The sequence below is a fragment of the Aquila chrysaetos genome, chromosome 2 (genome assembly GCF_900496995.4).
Source record: "Aquila chrysaetos chrysaetos chromosome 2, bAquChr1.4, whole genome shotgun sequence".
Classification (NCBI taxonomy): Eukaryota; Metazoa; Chordata; class Aves; order Accipitriformes; family Accipitridae; genus Aquila; species Aquila chrysaetos.
In genome coordinates this window covers 74,706,066-74,720,576 of record NC_044005.1, presented here as the reverse complement: position 1 = coordinate 74,720,576, position 14,511 = coordinate 74,706,066, and the positions used below count along the sequence as shown (strand labels likewise).

The 14,511-nt window shown below is 36.4% G+C and overlaps 1 protein-coding gene across 4 annotated transcripts in view; it reads right to left on the bottom strand.

Moving 5' to 3' along the window:
* Positions 1-2,487: 2,487 nt before the first annotated feature.
* LOC115336466 (pleckstrin homology domain interacting protein) overlaps positions 2,488-14,511 on the bottom strand; it is a 121,258-nt gene continuing 109,234 nt past the window's right edge. For 3 of the 4 annotated variants that reach the window (XM_030003449.1, XM_030003471.1, XM_030003482.2), the window contains 5 exons: positions 14,310-14,462; positions 11,966-12,129; positions 11,210-11,490; positions 10,740-10,901; positions 2,488-8,871 (listed from right to left, as the gene is read on the bottom strand). In XM_030003449.1, coding sequence (XP_029859309.1) covers positions 8,228-8,871; positions 10,740-10,901; positions 11,210-11,490; positions 11,966-12,129; positions 14,310-14,462 — 1,404 coding nt within the window. In that variant the 3' untranslated portion in view covers positions 2,488-8,227. The remainder of the gene's footprint in view (positions 8,872-10,739; positions 10,902-11,209; positions 11,491-11,965; positions 12,130-14,309; positions 14,463-14,511) is intronic. The other variant, XM_030003460.1, reaches the window with a different exon arrangement.

The window sequence follows — 14,511 nt, the reverse complement described above, 5'->3', positions numbered from 1 at the left end:
ACAAAACCTTGGTGAATGGGCAGGTTTTGACAGCTGTATTCCCTTTCTTAGCAGTTCATGGAAGCTTACTCCACCCTCCTTAATAATAAAGAGAATGCAAATTTTGAATTAGGATGCTCGAATATGAGAAAAATAACCCCACTAAATTTCTCTACTGTAGAATGTAAACAAAGTAATTCTTTCTAGTGTTTTAGTCATATTCTAACTACCTTTGCATTTTAAGTTAGTCTTTATTATTTTGAATATCCTTGTTCAAAGTCAAATTCAGAGACGTGAGACAAAGCACAAATTAACAGATGAGGCTGCCTGGCCCCTGAATACTAAGACTTAGTTTGAACTTGGTATCTTCAGGAATACGCCTCTGCAGAAACTTGATGCTGAATGAATTGATTACCTGCCTCCACTCTTGTTTCCTCGTTTTTTCACTCATGTGCCTACACGCCGAAGTAAAATGAGAGGCAGATAGGACCAAGTTTAGGTAAACCCTTCCCATTTCTGAGACAAGAAAAGGAAGCACGAAGGAAATTTGTATGGCTGTTACCAGATTAGAAACAGCATTCCTGAATACTCTACCCTGTCCTCCCTTCAGCACACCCACAGATTTCAAAGTACGAGAGAGAATTCATAAATCCTCACTACGCTCCTGTGAAAGAGCCTATTGTGCAGGTATCTAACACAAGATTTCTCTGAGCTAGAAAAACAACCTGACATTTTGGGCTTTGACTTTACTGTCCACAGTAGTAAAACCCACAAAAATTGTATTTTGCAAGCCAATTTTGTGTACAATAACTCAATTATACGCCATTTAAATTCCAGTCACCTTCTACGTTGCTTGCTGGCTTAGTTCTCTGGCCCTTGCTTTGTTTTCACATGTGCTTCAAATAGAAACATTGATTAATTTTTAAAGCCATTACATTTTGCTCATTTGTCTTTGGGAAAAATGACAAACACGCTCTTTTGCAAAGCTCATATTGATTGCTAGAGCAGGAAAGAACACAGGTTTTGGTACAAGAACTTTTTGCTTTGAAAACAAAACGGTCAACTTCAAGGATAATTTCCTTCATTTAATGAGCATTATGATCTAACAGGAGTAAATGGTATTAACAAGGTAATGAAGCATTAGTACTGGCACAGTCAGCATCTAGCTGTCAGATACCAACATTTCACAGCATCTGTTAATCCTAAGCAAAATCTTGATTCCTACTTAAACAACCACACAGTAGGTTTCAAAAAGACACCTGTCACACAAGTGAGGAGAGAACTGGGATAAAATTGTATTTTAAGGGTTCTGTACAAAGTTAAATGGAAAAAGATCTTTTCAAAACAAAAAAAATCATGAACTGCTTAAGACTATTCACAGTAACAAAACTAAAGCCCTGGACATGGGGTGGCTTGTTTTTGGAAGAGCACACCACCATTATAATAATGCTGGAATACTGAAGATGCATATGCAATAGAACTACCACCTCCAGTACTTAATAGAAACATGGAAGGAAGCATATACACTGCATTTTCAGTATTCTCAAATTATTTCTCTCCAAGCAGAAGATGCCAATTACTAAAACTCACACAGATACTTCAGACAACAGAGATTTTTCCTCATACGCTAAAACAAGTTTTGGCTTTTCCCAGACTCCACGGTGGACATGTCTGGAAAGCTACAGGGAATTCGGTTGGTTCTGCCAGGACCATTCCCTGATCCCGCTGCTCAGCAGCACACGTACCTGCATCTGTGAGGCGAGTAAGGGTTTCCTCCATCGCTTCCTTGTGATTTCAGGTAAGGTACATAAGGAGGAAAAGATCACCTGATAAAGCAAATAACATGGGAAATTAAACAGAATCCACATGGTGCAGTATTTGAAATACAAAGTATTTCTTTTGTCTTCCATCTATTGAGCGGAAACACGTAGATATAAGCAAACCAACCCCACAGCATTGCGAAAACACGTCCTGTATTGACTTTTCTGTGCATCACCCGTTCAGGGCAGCTAGACTGGAGACCAGTACCCTACATGCAGGGAGGCGGGGGACTTCTCTCTGCTTAGTTGTTTTTACCTTCTTCTAGCGTTGTTGGGAAGCAGGGATTTCCACATGGACTGGATGTAGCTCTGGTACAACATCTGAACAGGGATGGCTTCTCGGGAGGATGAGGGGTACCCTGCCGCACACGTGGAAGGGAGCTAAGAGGACCGGTAACAGGGCGTCTTCAGTGCCAGATGCTAGCGCCTTTCTACTGCCTCCAGAACTGCAGGGTTTAGTGAAAAACCCTACAAAATAGCAAATTTTGATCTCTGGCAGAGAGTGCTTTGGTTGTCATGATTTCGCCTGTTCCCACATAATACACTATACACCATACTACCATATGCTGCTACACTGTATTCCACGAGGAGTCAAAACAAGCCGCTTTTAGGCTGTTTTGAAGAACCCATAACCAACTGTCCCATAACACAGTAAATCACTAGATAGAAACAAACACTGTTGGACAGCTTAGAAAAACATGTTTTCTATTTATTTAAAAATAAGTTTGTAGTTACTACATTGCAGTGACAGTAATTCTTACACATACATTCTAGTTTGTATAAAAGGATTCAAAGTATTATGCATCAAAACTAACATAGAAAGTGTCCACATAACAGTAAAGAAATTTCCAATCCATATGTACAAAAAGAAAGGGCACTGTTATCCTGGTGAGATACTTCAGGTTATAACATGATAATCCAGATTTCTGGAAGAAAAAAACCTTGATAAAGCTAAAGAATTATAGGTTCCAAAACTGTTACTCATTACATACAACAGATTTGTGTTTTACATAATTCTGTACAAAATAAGCATAATTTTTAATCTGAAAATGTGTCAGTTTGAAAATTAACCTTCCTAGGTAATTTCCTTGAAGTTGAGCTCCATTCTATACATATTTAAACATTATGACAGAATTTAATTCACACAAGATCATTATCCAGTTGTCCGCCACACTCTGCAGTTTTAGTATGGTCCAAAAATGTAACTTCTGTACGGTCTCAATGTATTAGCAAACCAACACACGCAGTTGTAAGCGCAAAGTAGTACATGTACATCATACAGGCATGTGTACATGATAGGTACTCATATTTCTTTCTACTCCTAATTTGTATGACCTCATTCTTTGTTCTTTCAGGGCAGAAATTCATAGTATAGTACTACCTTCCCTCCCTAAAATGTTTCGTTTGCATTATTTGAAGTGAATTTCCTGATGTATTTATCTGCATTAAAAAGGATCCAAATGACTACTTGTCTTGCTACCTACCTCCTAAAAGCTATATTTATTCACCTTTATTTTATTGCAGCATATAAGGTTTCTCTCTGGAGTGCCTTGAGGCTGTTATAACCTTGGGAAAAGGGGGGGGGGGGAAGCAGCTAATCACCTTTTTCTGCAATTTAAGATGTCTTTTAATCTAGCTTTCCTGGTGTGTTTCCTCCTCTAACACACTGTAAAAATTACACAGCTAATTCCCACATTAAAATTAACACAAATGCAAGAGTACCTGGACGTTAGCTCTAGTTTAAAAGCTACCTGTTATGTCCCCCAGACATAGTCGAAAGTGTACAAGCTGTATTCCCGATTCAAAACCAGGAAACTACATAAGCTGTCACTACCAGATTTGTTACTGGAAACACATTGTCAAGCCTTGGCCAATTTTATGAAGTTTAATACGCTTTCCTCTGCATATGAACAAGCATGTATATACAATAATTTACAGCAGAAAACTAACAGCCCTTTTATCAGTTGAATATCTAGGTCCCCTTGGAAACAATCTGTTACAAAAACTTCAGGGGTAAAAGAAAATATATTATATAGTAATTTTACACAGTTAATTTGCCTTCATTAGGTAGTAAACAGAAAATGAGCTTTTGCTGTTTCTAGGTGAGGTTTTAAAGCCCTCTACCTTCTGTATCACAGCACTGTTGCAGAGTTGTATTTAAATTCTTGTTAAACACTCAACTCTCTTCTTTAAAAAAAAAAAAAAAAAAGGCAAAAAGGAAAACCTTTGAAAAACTACTGTGGACAAAATATACTACATTAGAGTAAGGTAAGGACTCAGGACATAATGTAATTATTGTGGTATGGCTGTATCTTGACTGGCCAGCAATATGTTAAAATTACCTCAGCAAGATTCGCCTGCTTCAAATTAAATGCGAATGTTGATGAAAGTGAGCTTACAAACCTCTAACCTCCAATCTACTATGTAAGTACAGGGTGAAAGGGTCCCATCCAGTTAAGCCTATTGCTTTTACAGAACCAGTCAACCATTTAACATGTGCCTAAATTCAAATTACATGCTAAAGCATTTACTTGTAGTCCTTGGACCAACAAATGTGAGCAAAAGATTTAACAATGTGGTGTAAAAATTGTAACGAGCTTGAAGTTACCAAATGGACAGACTATTTTTTTGTTGTATGTAGTCTTTTGGTAAGACAAAAGCCTCCGGCACAGAATCAGAATTGGTACTTGAAAAATATTTGTACAGCAATACAGTGAATAAGTTGTCTCTACACTACAATTTTTTTCTTTATAGCTATTAATATATCCTACGTGCTGCATCAGGGTCCTTTATCAATTAATAGTTTTACAAATATTAAGCCATAGTAATACTTAACTCAACCAACTCAATCTTACAAGTCTATCAACAAACTGATCACATGTACAAACCGGACACTGTACAAATAAACATATGTAAATCTATATCACAGCAGTCTAATCACTGGAGGAAGACATTTTTCTGTAAAGTTGTATCACTGGTCATTGCCAAGTGACAAAGAGCTCTCTAGTTCAATATTGACAATAATGAACACTACTGTGGTAAAATTTAAGTTCAGTTCCCAGAGAACACACTAACAAGAGAAACAAAATGGCTAAGAGTTGTTAAGTATGTTAGGCACAGATACAATGACTTCTGTTAAACATTTAGAGCACACTGGTATCACAGAAACAGAAGTTATTTCCTCATCAGTAGTTAGAGAACACACTGTTATTATTAAGATACCACTCAGCGGTAAATACCAATTTTAACTTTTCCCAGTATAGAGCAGAAATACCAGAACAGTATCCTCACATCCATGTCAAATATAAATGAATTTAATGAATAAAACTGCATTAATTGCTGCCAGGTCTGTAAGATTGTTTGTGTGTATATGACTACGAACCTATGTTATTTACAATGCAAATGTGAAACAAGCACATGAGATTTTGATACTCCATTTTCTGAACCAGTTGTTAGGTACTTGAGATGGCATTATAAAACATGCATATAACTATAGTTCTTAAATTATTTCAGAACACTGACCAATAGTTTATTGCTCACATTAAAAAACTTAAGACTTTGTAATCAAAAGCTCTTTTTCTGTGTTGATACAGTATGCCACAACAACCTCAAATAATACATTTTTCCCCGACCAAAATGCACAGTCTGATGGTGACTAAAGTCTCATAAATAAAGTTTGCAACCCAGTGAAATTAAATTATAAAAATATAACTTTTAAATAAATCTGGTATTAATTTCTAATAAAATTTTAGTGTTGTTTCTATAAAAAAATTTGACCCAAATTATCCACGATTTATTTTAAAAGGAAAAACATTAATGTGTCTAATATGAATTAAAAAATTACTGGCTAAAGTCACCGATATCACTGGGTGGGAAGCAGTACCCATGTTCTGCAGGTAAGGCCTTCTATTCTTGTAAAATTAAGATGTACAATTTTCTACCTACTGTTAAGGGAACGTATATTATTTCAGTCTCCAAAACTTACATACAAGGTATTTTTGATATATAAATATATACATAAACATGCCATATAAAACATTATTACAAATGGAGTAAATACAGAAGCTGAATTTTAGATATAATCTATTTCATATATTACAATGCAGATAACATCAGGAAATTACACATTTTCAAATGATTGCCTTCATCAGTGAGATTTGACAAAATTAACAAGTAGAATCAATTAGCTTTGAATTGTGAAGCTGTATTGCAACTGTACAACCATAGCTTGTTATCTTACCACATGTTTAGTGACTCCATTTTAATCGAGGGATAAAGAAATACTTGGTAGAAAAAAAATAAATATACCAATAAACGAAATGCAAACTAATCCCTGCTCCCCAAATTCATATCCATAACAACTCAAAGAGGGTCTGGAAAATATTTTAGTCATTTTTTGTAGCAAAATACATAATGAACTACATAAAACTAGGTATGGTGGATACTAAGTTGCTACCCACAGTAGCACATTTCTACTCCTCTTGGTGCCAGATGCCAATATTCTTTGTCCAAACATTTAAGCTTTTTTTTGTAACAGAAAATAAAGCGTGAAGAATCAGGCCGCAAATACGTATACAGAATCTGTGCAAATTTTAGGTCTTAATTCTGTATGCCCTCCCTTCCAGATATTGCAGATGATGTTTTAAAAAAAAAGTTATTATTAAGTAAGGGTGTACAGAATTGAGGTTTCATTTCAGGTTTATTTTTTCAACTAAGTTAGGGTCACACACAAAAAAAAAAAAAAAAAATCTTTCACACTACCCAAACTTCCAAAATAACGTATAACCAGAAAATTTTGGTTACATTTTTGTACCATACCAGATCTCAGAAAATATGACTACTTCTGTATTTTTTTCCTTAAAACTGGACAATACTTTTTTCAGTGATAGAAAATGGTATTAAAGTTTGTTTGTAAAGGTATAAAATAACTAAATGTACCATAAACAAATAAATAACTGCTTTTCTTTTCCAGAGCAGTACATATAACAATACATTCCCCTAAGTCATATAGTTATCATTTACAATAGACAACTTAATTTTACTAAGGATGCAAGAAATAATAGAATACAAGGCACAATCATTAAATGGAATTTTTCTTTAGGGTGTATATTGACTTATGTCAGCGTGATATACCATAAAAAGTGCAGAAAAAACACAATGTGCAATGAGACCACTGTATAAAACATGATTGCATAAAAAGTGATTTGGCCTTTTAACCTTATTAATTGAAAATAACCAATCTTCCCCTTAAAATTAAACTATAAAGTATGACATTTTAAAATTTATTTTCAATTCTAGTGCTATCTAAAAAATCCTGAAAAAAATTTATACCTGGGTAATATTTTATATGTATGTGTTTATGTATATATTAATATATACACATACACTCTTCTCTGTAGGTCATTTTAGCCTCTTAAGCATGTCTAAAGTTGTAGAAACAACAATCAATCTGGATCAGAAAGTAAACATCATAATTCCATACCTGTCCTGTAATTTCCTTGAATCCTTTAACCAATTATACATTTTGTCTAAAACATCTCTGTCAAAGGACCCCACCAGTGCATTATTTTCTACCAAAAGTACCAAAAAGGATACATTTCAGAACAATGTTAACAACTTACTATTTAAAACAATACACAGCTTTTATCACTGCAAATGGTATGCTGTACTGACACTCAAAAAGAAAGAAAGGCTTTCCACTGCACTGATTCTCAGTCTTTGGCACAATAAACAGAGATTTAGTGATTGATACAAGAATCAAGGTCTGAAAAATTAGACATTAGTCAAACTTTTTCCAATGTGGATATATATATATATTTGTGATTACATTTTTGCTATGTTTGGCAGAACTTGGATAAACCAACAGCCTGTGCTAGGCTTCTTTTGCAGTTGAATGTTCCATCACAACTGAAATTAAGCATTTTCAGATCAGCAAAGTTTGGTATTTTTGTATTGAATAGAAATGTGAGTGAATTTACTGCCACTTTTTGCCAAAATCTGCCTTCCTAGGCAGCTTGGCTTTACAATCAAAGTGTACCTTGCTTGGTCAAAAATAGACTTCTGTTTTCAGTTTGTGGCATTAAAAGTTCTATCACCTTTTTTTTAATTGTGTGGAGATATTACGCACTACTCGAGCAGAGTAGCTCTCAACTCTGGACGTCAGTCAGAAATTGCTTCAATTATTCTCAACTGTGAACAAAATGACTGTTGAAATGCATAACCTATTTGGAGGGCAATAAATAGCAAAAGTTTAAAATATATATTTCTTTCAAAGAATGTTCTTTCAGTTTATTTTTTGCTAAATTTTTCTCCCCAAATCAGAACATATTCTTCTAACCCATAATAGCAGCAGGGAAGCAGAAGTCTGTTCTGCTGTTCCTTAACTGTACCTGCTTCATAGCATTCTGAAGTAAAACCCTTGGTAAAAATTACCAACCAATTAAATTAGCTTTTGCTTTTTCAGTCAACTTTCGGACTCTGCCTCTGCTAGATGTTCCAAAAGTTAAGGAGGTGTCTTCAAACAATAGCTGCCTTTGCTCTTCCTCAGAGTCATCTTCATTGTAAAAGGCTGTCCTCCTACCCTGGTTTCTAGTTCTCATGTGAGGTTCAGAATCTTTAAGCTCTTCAGACCCCTCCTCCATAGGCTCATCTATCTTTTTCCTCCTGCTTCTTGTTTGCATTTTAACATTTGCAGGAACTAAGAGGTCCGAGCCTGGCTGATGGGTCTTTATCTTCCTTTTTGGCTTTCTACCCCCACGGCCTTTTTTTTGTAACAAGTCTTCCTTCATATTATTTTCAGAAAGAGAATTGCAAGCAGTAGAAGCAGAGGCTTCTTCTGGTATATCCCTCGTGGTCTGGATTGTATTCTGCTCTACCACCTTTTGCTGTTCAACCATTTGTAGCTTTTTTGGTTTTCTGCCTCTTTTCTTGTGCACCACTTCACAGCTACTGTTATTAGTCTCCACCTTCGGTTTCCGTCCGGGACCTCTTTTAACTGGAGGTTTTGCAGGCTGTCCTCCATGTCCATTTACCTGAATGCTTCCTGACGCCAAAGCATTATTCCTGCAATCTGCTGTAAAGAAACGAGAGTACCTATCACGTAACAGATTTGCATTTACATTCATTTTCACACTGCCTTAATAAAACTCAACTAAAATATCTGAATGGATTCACAGTGATTGCCAATCTGTCAAAATCTAAGAAACCCAAAGTAGAGCTCAAAGAGCTTCATTCCAGTGTGCAATGAGGACTAACTTCTAGTTGCGTTTAGTTCAAGTTAGCTTGAAGAAACAAAGAAGAAAAAAAGAGAGAAAGAGCGAGAAAAGAAAACAGAAAGAAGGAAAAAAGGAAACAGCTCAAGTGTTTTTCTTGGCTGATACAGTGGACAGAAACTCCTATTTGGTATTTGCAACAGCAAAAAGTTGCTCAAAAAGCATTGCTGCAAGGATCGCGAATGCTTCACAGCAGGTCATCTCTGGAGAAATTAAAAAGTTTCTTTCAGCCTGAGGTAGCATCCTTTATAGCCAGTTCATTAGACCAGGGTTATTTCAACAACAAGCGAGGAAGAGGGTAGAAACACGGGAGACTAAGACACACACACACAAAAAGGCATGCCACTTGCACAGATTTCTCACATTAACAGACACATGGCAGAAGGTATTTTCTTGGAGACTTTTATGGGCTATGAGTTTTTCTTAGGTAAGTGGTACCGAACCTCCTCAGTGAGGCATGTCACAGGACCTCTTACGGAAATGTTCTGCTACCACAGCCCTCGCCTAAAATGAGACCAGGAACAGACTTAGAGCCAGCATGATAGTTCAACCAGTCCTTTGATAGAACATCCATGCACAGCTCCTGCTGTGTTCAAATGTGCCCCATCATGCACTAAAAGCACAAGCCTCCCCTATCATACAAGCAGATGTGCAGGAGAGTCAGGATCACGTCAACAACATGACCACGATCTCTGACATGACCAAACATCCAGTTGTACAATGGGTGCATATTTAGCCATGCATTGTGGTAACAGCTGAGGCCGTTGTGAGAAAGCTTGCAAGGAAGGGACAGATGATTTAACTTATCAGACCGCAAGCTGCTTTTTCAGAAGCATGGAAGAGTAAGAAAGAACAGATAATCCCCAGGGAGAAGAGAACTACAAGGAGAAACCAGATTAATATTAGGTGGGGCCCAATTTGCAGACTACTGTTTCTCCATCTCCAGAGAAAAGACACTTACTGGATCTACCTGCTTCACAGCAGCTTCGTAACAGTTCAAAGCTCCTTCATAAACAGGAAAGCTTTTACAACTAGGAGATCTTATTTCAGTCTCTGCAGAAGCTTTCAGTTTTAAGGTATCCAGACATCAAAAGACCAAGCAAGTTCAGTTAGAAGATTACATGATACTTGGTCCGATCAATCCATACAAATATACTAAACAAAAGCAGCAAACACTGCATAGTTCTATTTTGATGTGGCAAAAAATGAAAGAACGAAGTTGCAGCTAGGATGCTCTGATCTTTATGCTCGTGGTTGTGGAGAGTGTCATCACAGTCAGCATTACTGACTCAAATATAACCAACGTAAGTTTTATTAGGTAAAACCCACAGGGTTTAAAGTGTGACCCTGCAGAAGTCTGCTTTGTTACGTGTTCTCAGATTCCATGACCCTTGTAATAATTTACATGAAGGTACAGGTACATTAACATATCAAAATTGGCTAGACAACACAGTTATCACACCATGGAAATGGTGCTGAGTAGTCAAAATCGTGCTAATTTATCAAGAAGGAAACTAACTGTGACTTGTGTTGTTCCATTAGACTTCCCTATTCTGCTAAATCATAATGCATACTGATTTCCCCACCCACAAATTATCACAACTAAAGTACAACACTACAGCCACTACACCAGTAACTGGGGGGGGAAAGTTGCAAAGAAACTTCGTACCTTGTTGATTAACAGTGGAAGATTTTACTTTGCGCTTGATCTGCTTCTCTTTCTCGGGATTTTCTCTTGTGGAGTTATTCCTAGTGTTATGACTGTAATCAGATTGACTAGGGATTGATACAATATTCTGGTTCTTGGAATGTTTGGTTGAATTCTCCAGTACTAGAAGGGCAAAAAGAAAATATTATTCAAGTTAAGTAGTTTATACCACATTCAATCTTATCTGGCTAAAAAGGAAGTCATGTTCTACTACAAACAATTTGAATCAGTGATCTAGAAGTAAGAAAGCTTCCTGGATAAAACAACATAGCCTAACTCGTTCAGTTTTCCTCTGAAGAGCCTCAAAGGCCCAGCAGCTTGAAAACAGAACCAGTCTTAACGGAGACAAATACAGTAGATTCCCAAAAAGCAAGTTTTCTGTTTAAAAACATTCGCAGCTTAAAAAAACCCCAAACAAAAAAACAACTTGCCTGACTTTCCCGACCCTGCAGTAGTATTAGGCTTTGTAATTAAAGGCTTTATTGTTAAAGGCTTTGCTCCTGAAGAAGTAGATGGTTGCTCTGTAACAGCCACATCTGTTATCCCCCTATTGCTTCTAGTGCGCACAAGGGAAGAGGTTTCAGCTGCTTTTCCATTCATCTGAGGTGGAGCGTGTCTCAGTGCTGTTGACCGTGCAGGTGCAGAAGATGAAGAAGTGGCAGAAGTTTCTGCCTTCAGCTGAGGTTTTATTAATCTTCTCTTCCTTTCAGGGCTGCAAAAGGAGTAACAATTTGTATCCCGGGTGACCACTTTTTTATTTTACAGGAATAAATAAAATTAAATGCTAGTGTCTGAGATTGTGGGAGTAAAACAATCATCTCCATATGAAGTATGTTAAAAATATGACATTTACTGTGGAAATTCATGTAGTTGTGAGCCTCTGAAAAGTGAATCTTTACAATAAATGCTATAGTTACATGACAAAGCATGATGCCATCACTATCCTAACGATGCTGTTTTACTGTACATGTTTAGCAGTTATTTGAATTTTAAGCACTTACACTAGGATAGCTCTAAGTAAAGTTTAAAACTCTTCCACATCATAGGGACTTGCATGTCAAAGCTATCATTCTGCAATATAGGGAATAGTAAAGGAAGTATTAAGAAAAAAACCACACTAAATTCTACTGTTTAGGTATGTCAAACTTGCGCAGCATTTCATGAATACTGTAAAGGAGTTAATGTACCTGGATGCAACACTACTGGAAACTGAGCTGCTTCTACTTCTTTTTTTCCTTCGTTTCTTTATTGTATTTCTTTTGTGAAAGCGTAGGGCAGATTTATAATCCGATAAAATAGAACTTATGTGTTCTTCAAAGAAAGCAGAAAGGCGCAAACTCATGCTGTAAATCTAAAAAAGAAAAGCCAGTAAACAAGTAAGTTTTATACTTTTCCAAAGCCTCACTTTACTTATTTATCATTGAACAATAGCTAGAGAAGTAAACTGATTAATATGGAAATGTTTTAAGGAAATTTACAGTCTGTCTCAACAAATTTACACTAATTCATGTGTAGGTTTGCTTTAACTATTTTCATGGGTTTGAGAAGTGTATTACAACTGAAGATCACGCACAAAAAGAAAAATCAGAAAAGTCACCTTTTCAACTGCCTTTCCAGAATGCATTCCTTTATAGCTTCAGCAGAAACAACAGAGAGAGATCCTTAATGGTATTTTACTGTATCGTACCCAGGGTCAAGAAATGTAATTTTCTTCTGTATCAAGTTGCATTCTTATATCCTATATTTGAACATCAGTCTAGTCCTCTTATGGATGAATTGATACTACCAGTGAGTTGGTTCCAACAGGTATAATAAATGTATTAGAATTACGTAGATGCACATTTTTCTTCTTTGTTTTTTTCCCCTCTAGCCTTGGATGATTTAGAGAGAGACCCAACCAAACTCAGTTTAGATCACAACTAGTTATCTGAGCACAGTTGCTATTAATTCCGGAAACAAAAAACACGGGAGTGAACTGTCTAGATACTTTAAGAGGGGACACGGCACCTTCTTAGAATACGAAACACAAAGACAATATCAAACAGTTGCCTACCTAATGACACACCACACAAACTGAGTGCCAGACTAAACAGTAAGTGTGACACATTCTGCTTGCATTACTGGAGAGGACATCCAAAGAAATTTTGTAAGAAAATATATTAAAAAAACATATAAAAAATGTATGTCTAAAGTGCCAAGTAAAAAAAAAAAGCTGTCAGGTTTAGGTTTACTCTTCAAGTAAGCATCAGTGATGTAAAGTAAGGTGCTAAAAATATCACTGACTGACAAGTCAGAGTAAAAACATCACCATTCAACAACTATGTGTTGCATGCACTGAAAGTACATAGGTTCTAGAATATTAAAAATTCTCGACACCAGAACCTTCCATTTCTAAATAAAATAAAAAAGAGCTACAAGTTTACTACTACACCAGTCTGTTTGGAAGAAATGTGAAAAAATACGAAAAAGTCAGAAGAATCTGTGAAACCACACGGAGCTAAGATACTGTCAAGCGTTTTCCTATCTTGGTTTGAGGAGATCAAGAGGAGAAAGAAAAACCACAAAAGAACTCACACCTGCCCAAAAAGCCCTGCCCTTTGATGCAACCAAAAGACAAGGGACTGATTCTTGGGCAGCCCAAACAGCGAGTGGGATGGGCTATTACTGACTGAAGAGAGATCTGTCACTGATCAGTTCTTCTTGCCAATCACCTACTAAGGAATTTTTCCCTGCGTTTAAGACAATGAAGTCCTGATGATTAATGTGCTATTTAGAACAGCCAAACATAAAAGCTATTAATAATTCTAGTCTAATACCTAATGCACATTAGTAGAAGAAAAGCTACACAGAAGCCTTGAACATGTGTAAGCATACATTTATAACTTCCACTGCTAACAGGTACTGCACCTACAAGTCAATTTGAGGGAAAATATCAACAACTCTACCACTGGCAGGGCATTTCAGTAACAGCTCAGTAAGAATGGCTTTGTAGGCTCATGCTTTAAGTAAACAGTTCAGTTTCCCAGAAATCCTAAGTGCTTCATTACAATCTCACTGCATGCTGCTGAACAGCAGAGAATTTCATTATCCTCTACTCTTTATACCTGGATATTTCAGCTTGGGGCAACCTCCAAAGTGGAGGAGTTTGGGGCTCTGTGTGTGTGTGTGTGTTTCGAAAATCTAGTTTCTTCCCCAAAATATCAGTTAAAATTCCACTATTGTAGCCACAATCATGTTTCTACAGATCTTTCCTTCAATGTGGCTCTCCCTTTAGATCCACGTTCAAATACTTACTTTTGAAACACACTTACAGAATACCAGAACTTCAGGCATTTAAACAGCATACATTCCTTTCCTTTAAAATACAAAGCTACACTGCTTTCTCAGAAATATTAATGTTTAAAGATCAGAAATAATTAAACTTGTTTTTAAACTAATCAATTACACTCTCTGTTTTTCTGTCCTGTATTTTTCAGATATAAGTATTCCTTCAAACAACAACAAAAAAAAAAAAAGAAAATTAAGCCTTACCCTTGATCTTTTACTTGGTGTATAGGCCTTGGAATTGCTGAAAATAAGTCTCACATCTTTACATAACTCCATCGGTGACTCATAGTTGCCAGCTTCCAGTGTTTCTCTAACAGTAGCAAAATCCATAGGAGTGTCAATAATATCTCTATAATCCTGTTAAGAAACAGCAAAGCAATGTATTACAAATTTTTTTTCCCAAGCT